This window comes from Triticum urartu, chromosome 6A, assembly GCF_056163025.1.
Source record: "Triticum urartu cultivar PI428250 chromosome 6A, HENAU_Tu73, whole genome shotgun sequence".
NCBI classification, from domain to species: Eukaryota; Viridiplantae; Streptophyta; class Magnoliopsida; order Poales; family Poaceae; genus Triticum; species Triticum urartu.
This window is the reverse complement of record NC_141878.1, coordinates 339,470,299-339,485,887: the sequence shown is the minus strand read 5'-3', so window position 1 is coordinate 339,485,887 and position 15,589 is coordinate 339,470,299. Positions and strand designations below refer to the sequence as shown.

At 47.2% G+C, this 15,589-nt stretch overlaps 1 protein-coding gene across 1 annotated transcript; it reads right to left on the bottom strand.

Annotated features, from left to right (window-relative positions):
- Positions 1–5,781: 5,781 nt before the first annotated feature.
- Positions 5,782–7,750, bottom strand: LOC147965189 (uncharacterized). Its single transcript, XM_087530330.1, has 2 exons — positions 7,225–7,750; positions 5,782–5,870 (listed from the first exon to the last, which is right to left on the bottom strand). Exons 1-2 carry the CDS (start codon positions 7,748–7,750, stop codon positions 5,782–5,784), a joined length of 615 nt encoding a protein of 204 aa, XP_087386456.1.
- Positions 7,751–15,589: the final 7,839 nt, after the last annotated feature.

Genomic DNA, 15,589 nt, shown 5'->3' with positions numbered 1-15,589 from the left:
TTACTAAGAATCAGTAGAGCCTAGAGAGGATCATGGAACAGAAGTTCTATGACTTGGATGTCAAGGTAACAGAAGTTCAGTCTGTAGTGGAGCAGCTCCAGGAGGACATGAATGAGAGGAGAGGCAGGACCACGACTCATGCTTTCTCTAGAGTGCCACGAGGCCCGAGGTCGTCTGCACTGCCAGTCGCTGACACCAGAGCCACCACCTCAGCACCAGCTACAGCCTCAGCTCCAACTCCTGCAACTACTTCAGCATCTACAGAAGCCTTCGTCCTTGGAGTGATTCGGACTCCACCACCACCTGAAGATCAAGCCTGAGCGACGACTTAGCACTATGCATTTTCTAGGAACTTTTTGGTAACTTGTTGCCAAAGGGGGAGAAGATGTATAGATCATAGGCTTCGAGAGAGAGAGTGTTGCTTTTCTCTCTTGTTTTATTTGGTGGTTTCTTCGAACTTTGTTTGCTTTTGTGTGTGAGATACTACGTCCTTATGTTTGTGAGACATCGATGATCATGTGTTTGATCATAAGCTACACTTAATGTTTGCTTAATGCTTGCTTAAATATTATCATGTTATCTATCATTTGTGATCATTCACTATTCTTGGTGATGAGTGCATGTATTTCAATCTTATCATTTTGAGCGCTCCACCAAGATGTATATGACATGGAAGAGTAACCCATGACTCTAACTCATTGTGCATTTGCAGTTCAAAGAAAATCTCAAATATGCACAAATTTAGGGGGAGCTCTTACTTATCACATACTTCTCAAAGCGACGATATATTTCATGCTTATTATCATTTGTCAAAGGGGGAGATTGAAAGTGCAACTATCCCTAGGTGGTTTTGGTAATTCATAACAACATATAGCTCATTGAGCTAATGCTATTCCAAGATGATTATTTCAGGAAAGCTCAATCATTGGCATGGCATGGATGCGAAAGTGGAACCCTCAAAATGCTAAGGACAAAGGATTGGCTCAAGCTCAAAAGCTCAAGACTCTTCATTTCATATTTTAGTGATCCAAGATCACATTGAGTCCATAGGAAAAGCCAATACTATTAAGGAGGGATGAGGTGTTGCTTAATGAGCCTCTTGCTTCATGTGCTTAGTGATATGCTCCAAAACCCTCAACTACTTTCCCATATCCACATATGACCTAAACTCTAAGCCAAACTCGGTCCTACCGATTTTTCCTATCCGGCGCCACCGAGTTTCACTTGTCATTAGCCACTGCCAAAACCCTAGCAATTCGGTTCTACCGATAAGGTTCTCGGTCCCACCGAGATGGGGTTGCAAACTCTCTGTTTCCCTTTCGTAACTTTTCGGTCCCACCGAAAGAGCGAATCGGTCCCACCGAGATTGCAATGTAAACTCAGTGTTTCCCCTTTGTAACTTTTCGGTCTCACCGAGTTTCACTCGGTCCCACCGAAAGAGCAAATCGGTCCCACCGAGTTTGCCTGACCAACTCTCTGGTTAGCTAATTACCAAACTCGGTCCCACCGAGTTTGTGTAATCGGTCTCACCGAGATTACGTTATGCCCAAACCCTAACCGAATCGGTCCTACCGAGTTGCATGTCAGTCCCACCGAAATTCCTAACGGTCACTAGGTTTACTATTTCGGTCAGACCGAGTTTTATGATTCGGTCCCACCGAGATTGGAAAACTGTGTAACGGTTGGATTTTGTGTGGAGGCTATATATACCCCTCCACCTCTTTCTCATTCTAAGAGAGAGCCATCAGAACACACACATCATTCCAACTCATTTGTTCTGAGAGAGAACCACCTACTCATGTGTTGAGATCAAGACATTCCATTCCTACCATATGAATCTTGATCTCTAGCCTTCCCAAGTTGCTTTCCACTCAAATCTTCTTTCCACCAAATCCAAATGCTATGAGAGAGAGTTGAGTGTTGGGGAGACTATCATTTGAAGCACAAGAGCAAGGAGTTCATTACCTACACACCATTTGTTACTTCTTGGAGAGTGGTGTCTCCTAGATTGGCTAGGTGTCACTTGGGAGCCTCCGACAAGATTGTGGAGTGAACCAAGGAGTTTGTAAGGGCAAGGAGATCGCCTACTTCGTGAAGATCTACCGCTAGTGAGGCAAGTCCTTCGTGGGCGATGGCCATGGTGGGATAGACAAGGTTGCTACTTCGTGGACCCTTTGTGGGTGGTTGCTTCTTCGTGGACCCTTCGTGGGTGGAGCCCTCCGTGGACTCGCGCAACCGTTGCCCTTGGGTGGAGCCCTGTGTGGACTCGCGCAACCGTTACCCTTCGTGGGTTGAAGTCTCCATCAACGTGGATGTAGGATAGCACCACCTATCCGAACCACGGGAAAAACATCCGTGTCTCCAATAGCGTTTGAATTCTCCAAGCCCTTCCCTTTACATTCTTGCAAGTTGCGTGCTTTACTTTCCGCTGCCAATATACTCTTTGCATGCTTGCTTGAATTGTGTGATGATTGCTTGACTTGTCCTAAAATAGCTAAAATCTGCCAAGAACTAAAATTGGGAAAAGGTTAAGTTTTTATTTGGTCAAGTAGTCTAATCACCCCCCTCTAGACATACTTTCGATCCCACAATTCATAACAGAGTAGCAATCACACTTATTACAACGAATGTCTCAAAAGAGAACTTATTACAATAAATATGGCTTAAGGCCATCTAATAACGATAACAGCGGAAGGCTTGGAAGATAAGTGAGTCCATCAACTCCAACGGCATCACTGAGTATAGATCCACGACCTAAAAACTCCTTAATCGTCGTCTGAAAAGTCTGCAACATTAACGTTGCAGCCCGAAACGGGTCAGCACATGGAATATGCTGTTAAAATAACACATAGAGAGTAATGGAATGAAATAGGCTATTCTATATGCATATTTGGCTGGTGGAAAGCTCTATGGTTATAGTTTTTCGTAAAGCCAATTTTTCCCTAATGCAAAGGAATAATTTTTATTTAGCTATCATGGTAGTTGTGAAACATTGAGAATGGTTGACAGCATTCTCAATCCCAATTAAGCATCATCATTAAACAAAACCCATCAAAATTAATTTTAGAGTAACATGTTGAGATTCACATGATAATCCAAGTACTAGATACTCAAGATGTCCATAACCGGGGACACGACTAATCATGATTAGTTTATACACTCTGCAGAGGTTTGCACACTTTTCCCCACAAGACTCGATCGCCTCCGTTTGGTTTCTCGCACTGCATGGTGTTTGAGAAGATGGATGACCGAGACATAGTCTTTCAGAAGCACTAGCACCTTACGATCGGGTAGACCGTTACACCTACTTTCCCCTACATCTGCTAGTCTACCACTGTAAGAGTTCGCACAACTTAATCAACTATGCTAGAGCCCATATTAGCTTGTGGATGCACATGGAAGTTTCTAGCATGAATAATCTCATGATCCCTTTGAGCCTGGGTGGCGGTCCATAAAAAAAGGCAATCCTGGAATACCCAGGTGCCTCAACCACCTAGATGTGTGTTTAAGTTGCCACCTTAAATAAACCATTAATTAATAAACTCACATCTGTCATGAAATACTCTCAAACCCAATCCACGTCTACGAGCATAGCATGGCAATAATAAGCAAACGTAGAAGTAACTCCCAAGGGTTTGATAATAATAGGTAATAGGTTCTACCTCATCTACTTCCCAAACCCACAATTTAATTAGATCCTAATCATGCAATGTGTGAGGGTTTATCTAACGCAATAAAACTGGGTAGAGGGAAAACATGACCAAAGTGTTACTTGCCTTGCTGATGATCCGGGAAACCTAGCGATTCGAAGTAACAAACGGTGCACTCCGGGTACTCTATCGCAAAAAACAAGCATACAATAAGTACTCGACTAATGCACAGGTAAAACTCACATAAGAGATCTAACCAGAAAGTTCAACTTAAGAACTCCGGTTGGCAAAAAGAATCAAATCCAACGAAGCAACGAAAGACAAACGGCAAAAGAAAAATGCTTCATTTACTATTCTTGATCTTGGGAAATTTTTACAGTAGCAAAAACTTGTTTGAGTTGGTTAAACGGAAATAGGGTTTCGAGACGAAACTCCAGGCACTTGAATCGCCTAATTCCGATAAACGAGCGAAAAGTTAGACTAAAACGAAAATCGGATCAGCAATTGCGATATGAAAAATCGCAGATTTAATCCGAGAAAAAGAAAAACGATGAACGTTCGTTAAAATGAACGAATGGACGAACGCTCGCTAATTAAATAAACCGGAAAAACCGATCTATTTAAAAAAACCGAAACTAAAAAAAACGACAAAACCGTTAGAAAAACCGAATGGTTTTTCAAGAAAAACTGGAGGCGGAAGAAAAACTACCTCGGGCGAGTCCGTCGAACGGCGGCGGCGGGGTGGCGGCGGCGCGGGCGGGCGGCGGCGGGGCGGGGCGGCGCAGCCGGCTAGGGTTAGGGTTAGGGCGGGGCCGCGGCTGGGCTTTGGCCGGGGGCCTCGGGGCGCTTATAAAAGACCCGGCCAGGAGGAGTCCTGGCCGGTTACGTCCCAAGGTCGGTTCGGACTTTTTTTTAAATAATTACGCTCGGAAAAGAATACTAAACGGACTCCAAAAATCCCGAAATAAATTTACCCCGGCTTCTAAAATCAAGCCGCACAGGATGAACATTTATTTGGGGCCTAAATGCAAGTTTGAAAAACGCGCATTTTTCCTAAATTCTAATAAAATAGCAAATAAAACCAAAATAAAATATTATTTGATTTTTTATTAAATCCTCAATATTTCTTTATTTTGGGAAAGTCATTTTATTCCCTCTCTCATATTTTTGTAATAGAAATAATTGAAGAGAAAATAAATAAAATCAAATGATCCTATTTTCAAAATTTGAGACAAACTCAAATATGAAAATAACGAAATCCCCAACACTCTCCGAGGGTCCTTGAGTTGCGCGAAATTTATAGGATCAACCAAAATGCAATAAATATGATATGCAATGATGATCTAGTGTATAACATTCCAGATTGAAAATTTGGGATGTTACACAACAATGAAGACTCCTCCTCAAGCGGGAGTGATGAGGAGGACAGCGACAGCGATGACGAGAGCATCGAGCGAGGGCACGTTGACATTGACCTCGTCTCCGACTGACACCGTCACCCCTCCCTCCGCCGTGCGCTCTACCGAGGGCCTTCCTCGTCAAGCTCTCCATCGACGCGTTCCATGTCTCCTACTCTTTGCCTTCGCCTGCCGCACTTGGGAGGAAAAGGGCAAGAACAGGGATCATGGGGCACTTATCTTTTCTAGTTTGTAAGCCTGCGGGCACTCGTTAGATTTCAAAATTTGTAATCCCCTTGCTCGTGTACCCATTCCGTATGAATTGTACTTGTTTGCAACGTATAAATAAAAGGAAGGGTGTTTGCCGGGTTTTGTTTGTGCGTGGGCGAGGGCCACACCGAGGAACGTGTCCTCGTTATCTTAAGATAAACATGGTATCCCGGCAACAGGCCTTGCCGTCCTTCAGCTCTATGGCCCGACTATGCTCACGCTCTTGGTGGAGGTAGGGGCCGAGTAGGATTAGGCGTTTTGCTCGCCCTCTTCCACCGCACTACAACCAAGTTCCGGTCCAAAGTAGAGTTTTCGGACACGGGACGGAGGGGACAAGATGGTACGAGAGCGAGCAAAGCCTTATATGTTCAAGGTTCATACGGGCGCACGGAGTGGGGGGAGAAAAACTTATCTGACGTTGCAGCCCCCGGCAACCTTGGCTTGCCGCGGTTAGATCCTTGTGTCTACAGCCCCCGGCAACCTTGATTTGCCGGGGCCGGAGCGCCGGCTTGTTCTTTTTCTCCCAATAGCTCAGCAGAAATGTCCATGTACCCTGCGAACCAAACAAGACGGAAAGGAACAGAGTGATGCACACTCGACCTCTATGGTAGGGGTTAGCCACCGCTAAGCACTATTAACCCTAACCGAGGGAGAGACTTAACCTAGGATGCATGCTAAAACTTAGGGCGCCAACACTTCATTTATTTATGCTCATGGTCTGCGCCTGGCTTTGTACTAAGGGTTACATGCCTTGCCGGCAAGGCTTGTACAAAAGGTGGTTTGCCAGGGTGCCTGACAACCGCATCTTATGGGTAGAACTTGCGAAGATGTTTGATGTTCTAGGAGTTGCTCACTGGAACGCCATCTTCGGTCTCCAGGCGGACTGTGCCAGGCCTGGTGACTCATATTACCCGATAAGTGCCTTCCCACTTCGGCGTCAACTTGTTGGAATTCTTGGCCGACTGAACGTGCCGAAGAACAAGGTCGCCTTCCTCAAAGCTTCCGGCATGAACCTTGCAGCTATGGTAGTGGCGCAAGCTTGCTGATTGTGTGCTGCTCGTACAGCCGCCCGAAGACGATCTTCCTCAAGGGGCGTTGCGTCATATTGCCGCAACTGCTCTTGCTCAAGCTCATCATAAGCGAGCACTCGAGGTGACCCATATGTGAGTTCCATGGGGAGAACTGCTTCTGCCACGTAAATGAGGGAGAAGGGTGTCTGACCGGTGGCTCGATTTGTCGTCGTTCTGATTGACCAAAGAACCGTCGGCAATTCATCAATCCAGTGTCGTCCGCACCAGCATAACCTATCAAAAGTCCTTGTCCAGAGGCCTCGCAACACTTCAGCATTTGCCCTCTCAGCCTAGCCGTTGCTCCGTGGATGTGCAACAGAAGCAAAACAAACCTTGCTGCCGAGGTCCTTGGTGTACTGCATGAAGGCGTGGCTTGTGAACTGTGTGCTGTTGTCAGTGATGATTCTGTTTGGCACATCGAAACGGCAGACTAGACCCTTGAAGAATTTGATGGGTGATTGTGTTGTCACCTTTCTCACTATCTCCACCTCCGGCCACTTTGTGAACTTATCGATTGCAACATACAAGTACTCAAAGCCCCCGACAGCACGGTGAAAGGGGCTCAGTATGTCAAGCCCCCAGACCGAGAATGGCTAGGAGAGAGGGGTTGTTTGGAGCGCTTGAGCTGGTTGATGAAGCTTCTTCGAATGGAACTGATACGCTTCACACTTGGTAACTAGTGTCGTTGCATCCTGGAGGGAAGTGGGCCAGAAGAAACCTTGCCGGAATGCCTTGCCGGCAAGGGCCCTTGACCCTATGTGGGAGCCACATATGCCTCCGTGTATCTCTGCCAACAACTCCAGTCCTTCCTCCCGGGAATGCACTTTAATTTCACACCGTTTGATCTTTTTTTGTACAGGACGTCGTCGACAAACTGATACATGGTAGACTGACGGGCTACTTTCTCTGCTTCTTCCTTCTCCTTAGGGAGTTCCCCTTTTTGGAGGAATCGAACGGTATTTTGTGCCCATGCCGGAGCCTGAGCCTCGACGGCAAGAACTAAAGGCACTTCCTCTGCCATGGGAGCAGCTGTCTCTACAGCGAGGACTTGACGCCCTGCCGGAGTCGGTTGCCCCATGGCTGGCTCAGTGTCCACGTCAACATCCTTGCCGGTGGCTCCTGGGAGCTCGGCGGGAAAGTACTTGCCGGAGCCTGATTTCCTTCGCTTGTTTTGCTCTGTTGATGGTTCAACGGATGGTTGAGTCAGCCGAAGCACAAAAGTACCTCGTTCCACAAGTAGTTTGAAGGCAGCACGCTTCGACAGGTAGTCGGCGATGTCGTTCTCCACTCGGGGAACATGCCCCGCCTGTATACCATCAAAGCGCTCCTCTAGCTTCCTCACCTCGTCCATGTAGGCCTCCATCAACGGGCTTTGATAATCTTTGTTGACTTGCCTGACAACAAGCTGCGAATCACCCCTCACGACGACCTTCTTGATTCCGAGGTCTATTGCGATCCTGAGACCGGCAAGCAACCCCTCGTATTAGGCAGTGTTGTTTGTGGACATCTACCTGGGAAAGTGCATTTAGATTACATACTTGAGGTGCTCCCCGGTGGGTGCGACAAGCAGCACACCAGCACCGGCGCCTTGCAGCGAGAAAGCCCCGTCAAAGTACATAATCCAGTTGCGACTTGCCTCCTTGCCGGGGAGGGTGGTCTCCTGGATCTCTTCGTCTGGCGTTGAGGTCCACTCGGCGATAAACTCTGCCAAGACTCTGCTCTGGATTGTCGAAGTACTTTCAAACTTCAAACCAAAGCTCGACAACTCCACGGCCCACTCCCCAATCCTCCCGGTTGCGTCTGGGTTATGCAATATCTGTTGCAATGGGAGGCGGGTGACGATGGTGATCTCGTGTGCTTGGAAGTAATGATGCAACTTCCTTGAGGCCATATGGAGGCCGAAGAGCAATTTCTGCACCCTGGAGTACCTTGACCTAGCCACTGCGAGAGGGAGCTAACAAAGTAAACCGGCTGCTGCATCATTTTCTTCTTCTGCAGCACTTCGTCTGGTTCCGCAGGCCCTGCCCTGCCAGCGGCGGACCCTACCGGAGGCCTTGCCTCTTCGTCGACCTCCCTTTGCGCCACTAGTGTGGTACTGACCACTTGGTTCATTACTGCCAGGTATAGCAGCAACGGTTCTTGTGGTTTGGGCGCAACCAGTATCGATGTAGAGGAGAGGTATTTCTTCAAATCCTGCAGCGCTGCTTCGGCTTCTGGGGTCCATTCCATCGGGCCCGCCTTTTTCAAGATTCAAAAAACGGGAAGGGCACGCTCAGCAGACCTGGAGATGAATCTGCTCATGGAGGCAACGCAACCAGTGAGCTGACGCACGTCCTTGATCCGCCTGGGTGCCCTAATCTGCTCAATAGCCTTGATCTTGTCTGGATTCGCCTTGATCCCACGCTGTGACACAAAGAACCCGAGAAGTTTTCCGGACGGAATGCCGAAGACACACTTCTCAGGGTTCAACTTAAGGTTGATCTTGCGCGGATTTGCAAACGTCTCTTCCAAATCTTGTACAAGTGTCGCCCCATCTTAAGTTTTGACCACTATGTCATCCATATAAGCTTCCATGTTTCTATGTAGCTGGGGCTCAATACCAATGCGGACTTTCGTTGCGAACATCGAGCCAGCACTCTTCAACCCAAAAGGCATCCGTAAAAAGCAATACATGCCACATGGGGTGATGAACCCTGTCTTCTCTTCGTCTTCTCTCGCCATGAAGATTTGGTGGTACCCCAAGTAGGCGTCAAGGAATGATAACAGATCACACCCGGCCATGGAGTCAACAATCTGGTCAATGCGCGACAATGGGAAAGGGTCCTTGGGACAAGCCTTATTGATATCCGTGTATTCAATACACAGCCTCCATTTCCCATTCGCCTTGCGCACCACCACCGGATTGGCCAACCACAACCTTCCAACTTCCTGATCTCCTATGTAATGAACGCCTGTCGTTCCAAAGCTTGCTTCCTGACCTTCTACTTGACGGGTCATGCATGAGGACAGACAGCAAGATGGTGCTCAATCACCTCCCTGGGAACACCGGGGATGTCGGATTCTTGTCATGCAAACACGTCGACATTAGCCCGCAGGAAGGTGACGAGCGTGCTTTCCTATTTGCTGTCTAGGGTGGAGCTTATGATCAAAGCCCCTCCTGTGCCATCCTCCTCGACAGACACCCTCTTGGTCTCTGGTGGCATAGCTTTGGATTTCTTGCTCTTGCCGGTGGAACTCTTTGGCACGTCCTCGACGGGAGCACAACACTCCAAAGAGGTGCGCTTGCCGGAGTGGGTGCGAGAGGCACTACAAAAAAATACACTTCTGTGATGATACGTGTTTGTCACAGTAGGTCACGTTTTCTGTCATGCATGTACATCCATGACAAATTTATGACATAATCAAGATAGTCATACCTATGCTATCGTAGAAGTGTTCCATGACATTACCAAAATTATCGTCACGGAAGTGTCCACTTCCATGATGATAAATCACGCGTCACAGAAGTGCTTTCGTCAAGGGTGACCGACATGTGGCATCCACCATAACGGAACGTCGTTAAGCTATCTGGTCCGGTTTTGGATCCGATAACCCGTTAACAGCACTGACCAATGGGGATTTTCCACGTGTAAAATCATCATTGGCTGGAGGGAACATGTGTCGGTACGCCGTTGGGACAGATGTCATCCACTCATTGGACCCAAAGCACCTATGATACGTCGACACATGGCACAACCCAACAGAGGCCCATTCCTGTGAAAAGGCCGACCCGTTTGACTTGGTCAAAAGGTGGTGGGCCGGCCCACCGCAAGCCTGTTAACGGCCTATTTGTATATAGCCCATTTACAACCCGCTAACCCAGGGCTCGTTTACGGCCTATCCGAATTAGGCCCAGTAGAGTCATCTGAGCCGTCCATTATAATTCCAGCCCGTTTTAACTTCCGGCCCATGTATGGCCCATGACGTCTTTCGGCCCATATGAGGCCCTTACTAACCCTCGGCCCATTAACGGCCCGTGGTAAAACTGGCCCATAATGAACAGTGTATCACTTTATACCCATTAACGGCCCATTATACTGTTGGGCCGTTTCCAGCCCATGTTATCTTTCGGCCTTCTCAGGGCCCATTTATTCTTGTGCTCATTTCCAGCATTCGTTACAAGCCCGTGGATACAGTCGGCCCATTTGTGGCCTGTTAATCTGTTGGGCCATTTTCATAGCATCATCAAATACGGCCGATTAATGGCCCGTTATGGTCAGCCCATAAAACGTATGATTTCCACTCGAGCCCTTATACGGCCCGTACAAGGCCCATAAATGAGATGGCCCATAGAAGGCCCATTGACCCGGCGGCCCACAGAAGGCCCATTGATCCGAAGGCCCATAGAAGGCCCATGGATCCGCTGGCCCATGGAAGGCCCATGGATCCGACAGCCCATAGAAAGCCCACAAATCTGATGGCCACAGAAGGCCAGGGATAGTCCGTCCCATAGATGGCCCATGGAACGTACGGCCTGTGGAGGGCCATGGTCACTACAATGTTTGGGCGAGTTGGGCCCCGTTTGAACGATATAGCATGTTCAAATAATTATCCTACTCTATACTATCACCTCTAAAAACGTACACTGTACAATAAAGAGACTAAGGCATAGAAACATAGAATAATCCTACACTATACAATAAAGAAATTATAGCCGATTATACCCACTAGGCATTATGGTTCGGCACCAGTGATAATAAAGCATACACAAACATCAAATTACATACACTGGGCAAATACAGCTCATACATCATGGACGCGCATCAACATAACATACCATTTGAACTATAATCTCTTCAGAAAATAGGATTGGCCGGATTTAGATAGCACAAATTTCAGTCTGCAGCATCTCCAATTCCTTCATTGTTACCTCAGTGTCTTGTTTCATTTTTTTGACTCCTGCATCTAATACCTGCACGTCCAGTCTCAAATTGTTAATTGTACGTTCAGAATCATGTACACGTTGTCTTGCCACCTCTAGTTGATGCTCGAGAACATCAGCACATTCCAATTCCAATCCATAATCATTCGGTAACAGCCATGCCGCACTGCTCGCAGATCTTTGCGTTGATGTCACTTCATCCTCAAATGTTTCTGTAAGTACACATGACTAGGGAAAAAATATAGTTTCAACAGTGAAGCAAGCAAGACAGACTATTTTGTACATGGCAAAACAGGACTAACAATAATGTTACACGTCATGAAGCATAAGCAGGTGATATTTTAAAAATTATAAAAAAGGTAGTCTGTGCAGCCTGCATACAGAAATCTCTCTTAGCTCACCAGAGGAGCATGATGTTAGGGCCCAATCCAAAACACAGACAAGATACAAATTTATACAGCACGTTGCATAGAAGTAAGCAAGCAGTTGGCCATTCTATAGCTCAATTAAAGTCTTAGGGAGGATAATGAACAACAGAGGATTTCGTACAAACATACTACAGCAAGCAAAACTATGCAATCATTAGCCCAGTATAAACTAGATTGTGAGCCTCATTCAATAATAGTTGGTTAATAGACTTCAAAGCTTCAGGCACACTTCAGTAGAGTAATTAAATGCTAAGGCCTTTAATTATGTCAACTAATAGTTATACAAGTACCCAACATCATGCATCGTTCTTTGGGTATCTCATTAATTGAGGACAAATAAAGCAATTAAAAAGAGCAAATTAACTATGCCCGAAACAAACAAGGAATTGAACTGTTGAGTTGGATACAGTGACTTACCTTAACAGGTTGAAGAGGCTCAACGCAGCTCCTACTTCTCTTGCAAGGCTCCTTCCTAACATCTTGTAATTGGAAATCCTCAATCTTATCTTCACTGCACCCCCTCTGCAAGGTAACACAAACTAGTTACTCGTCTCCTTGGAAGTTAAATATGCATACTTTCCAGTCTGTGAACACAAAAGGATGAGATTATAACAAAACAACACCACACAATGAAAAATACCGCATCTCTTGCACTTGCAAACAATGAAATGAGCATTTACTATGTCTGCACTATGTAAAAACTAGGCATACCTTCGAATGGATCTCCAGGTACTCTTGGAGAGCCTACTTTAGTGTACAGCCAAACCTTTATGTCACCTATGAGTTAGAAAAGGCCCCACTATAGCAGCCCTTAGTGTTTAAATAGTTGACAAGCTCTGTTAGAGTGTTAGATCAAGAACAACAAGTAATCAAAGCAAACAGTCCTAGTATGGCTAGCTGATGGAAACAAGCAATTGAACAGATGTGTGAGCAAATCTTACATACCAAGAAAATAAGCAAAGAAGGAGGCTTAAAGACCATCACTTGACTGACCAGATTTAAGGGGCATTTAAACATCATGTGCAACATATGAACTAACATAAACATTGCATATTCCAGATTCTACAATGGAATGCACATGTATTAGGTTATGCCATGTATGATGATGCTTAAATGTACACTATAGTAGGCAGGAGTGATTCATCATTGCATGCACAATTGAATTGCAGGTTCAGGGCCAGTTCTATTCCGCCTTTTCAGGGCTTAGTGTCAAAATAATCCATAAAAGATGTAAAGAAGTCATTTTTGAGTTATGGGCTTGGGCTTAACTAATTTCGCTTTGGAGGGGGGTGTTTCGGGTAGAACCTCACTAAAAATGAAGGGAAGGGGAATAGTGAAATTACTCTTTTGTCTGCCTATATTACACTCAAAATGCAACTGGTGACGCCCGCGTCACACCTCACCCTCAAGTAAAAATAAACATGCAAGCGTTCATTGCCCTGCCCGCTTGCATCTCCTCTCCCCTTTCCCTCTACCTCGATCCCCTGTTTGCAGCACTAGGGTTCCTCCAGCAAGCCGTCGCTGAGGGAGTCCTGGATTAAGGGGTCCTCGGACAGCCGGACTATATACTTTGGTCGGACTGTTGGACTATGAAGATACAATATTGAAGGCTTCGTCCCGTGTTCGGGTGGGACTCTCCTTTGCGTGGAAGGCAAGCTTGGCGATTTGGATATGTAGATCTCCTTCTCTGTAACCGACTCTGTGTAACCCTAGCCCCATCCGGTGTCTATATAAACTGGAGGGTTTAGTCCGTAGGACAACAACAATCATAATAATAGGCTAGCTTCTAGGGTCTAGCCTCTATGATCTCGTGGTAGATCAACTCTTGTAATACTCATATCAACAAGATCAATAAAGCCGGAAGTAGGGTATTACCTCCATCGAGAGGGCCCGAACCTGGGTAAACATTTTGTCCCCCGCCTCCTATTACCATTAGCCTTAGATGCACAGTTTGGGACCCCCTACCCAAGATCCGCCGGTTTTGACACCGACATTGGTGCTTTCATTGAGAGTTCCACTGTGCCGTCACGTAAAGTCTTCATGGCTCCTTCAATCATCGGCAACGATGTGATCCAGGGTGAGGTTTTTCACCCCGGACAAATATTCATATTCAGCGGCTTCGTACTGCGGATCAACTCGCTTGGCCATATGGAGCAGATCGAGAGCTATGCCCCTGGCCATCAGGTCAAGTTTGGAAGCTTGAACTATACTGCCGACATCCGTGGAGACTTGATCTTCGACGGATTCGATCCCATGTCAGGTGCGCCGCATAGTCACGACGAGCATGACTTAGCTCTGCCGTCAGACGGTGTTTGGGAGATCACACATGTGGCTACTCCGGCCCTCAATCCGTAGCAGATTGTGCCGTCTGAGGACGGGTGGATGGACCCCACCACGAAGGCCGCACACTCAGCGGCGATAGAGCCGAATACTGACTTCACCTCCTATGAGACCTGTGTTACCGGACCCTTGGATTCGTCCTCGGCCACAGGCTCCGAACCGCATGCGTCCATGCCTATCCAATCTGATTTGGCACCGATCATGGAGTTTACCTCCACGGATATTTTTCAGCACTTGCCCTTGGGCGATGTGCTAGATTCATTGAGGTATCTCTCCGTGTCAGGAGACCCTTGGCCGAACTATGTCCACCTTGAGTGGGAAGCGGACGACAAAGAAATTATTGCCGACCCACCACCCACTTAATAGCCACTGTTGACGACTTAACCGACGTGCCTGATTTCGGCTCCGAAGACATCGACGGTATGGACGACGATGCAGGAGATGAACAGGAACCACCGCCCACAGGGCGCTGGACAGCCACCTCATCATATGATATATATCTATCTATATATAAATATATATATATGGTGGACACCCCCAATGAAAGCGATGGCAATAAGGCAACGGAGGATAATCCCCTCGAGAAGCAATCTAAGCACCGGCGTCATCTGCGCCGCTCTAAGCCCTACCGTAGCAAAAGCAGCGATACCGGCACAAGAGACAATAACACTGCAGATAGTGCCAAAGACGAAGACAATCCCCTCTAGCCAGGCTTCGAGCGGGAGGATGGGCAAGCTAGCCCTAAGGAACAGGCGACAGATGGAGAATCAGAGGATGACAATTACATGCCCCTCTCCGAAGACGAGATGAGCCTCGGCGACAAATAATTCATTGTGCCTCAGGATCCCATCGAGCAGGAGCGCTTCAAGCGCCGGCTTATAGCCACAGCAAAAAGCCTGAAGAAAAAGCAGTAGTAGCTTCAAGCTGATCAAGATCTGCTAGCGGATAGATGGACCGAGGTCCTGGCTGCCGAGGAATACGAACTCGAGCGCCCAATCAAAAGTTACCCAAAGCACAGGTTGCTACCCCAACCCGAGGAGGAAGCATTAAAGCCTACACTACCAGCGTATGATGCGGCTGACCGACCACCTCGTGGCCGAGACAAAGTGGCATATAAGCCCGAAGTCCAGCCCGTACCCCGTCGCCAGTCAAACAAAAACACCAAGGCCCGGGGCTACACGCAGGACCTGCGAGGCATATTGGAAAACAAAGCAGGACATACAAGATCGATCTATGGATCACGGGGGCGTGCCCCAATGCGTGAAGACGACCATCACGCCGGATATACTAAAAGCAAATCCAGCCGGGCCGAATACAGCAGACAAAACTCGTATGAACTGCGTCGTGATATAGCCCGACACAGAGGCGCCACACACCCCCTATGCTTCACCGACGAAGTAATGGATCACGAATTCCCGGAAGGGTTTAAACCCGTGAACATTGAATCATATGATGGTACAACAGACCCCGCAGTATGGATTGTAGATTTCCTCCTCCACATCCACATGGCCCG

Excerpts from the sequence above, each read along its gene's own strand:
- LOC147965189 (XM_087530330.1), bottom strand. The coding sequence starts at position 7,750 with ATGGAGGCCTACATGGACGAGGTGAGGAAGCTAGAGGAGCGCTTTGAT. Across the intron at positions 5,871-7,224 it reads GTACAAAAAAAGATCAAACG|GGTACATGGACATTTCTGCT; the intron begins GTGTGAAATTAA and ends TTTGGTTCGCAG.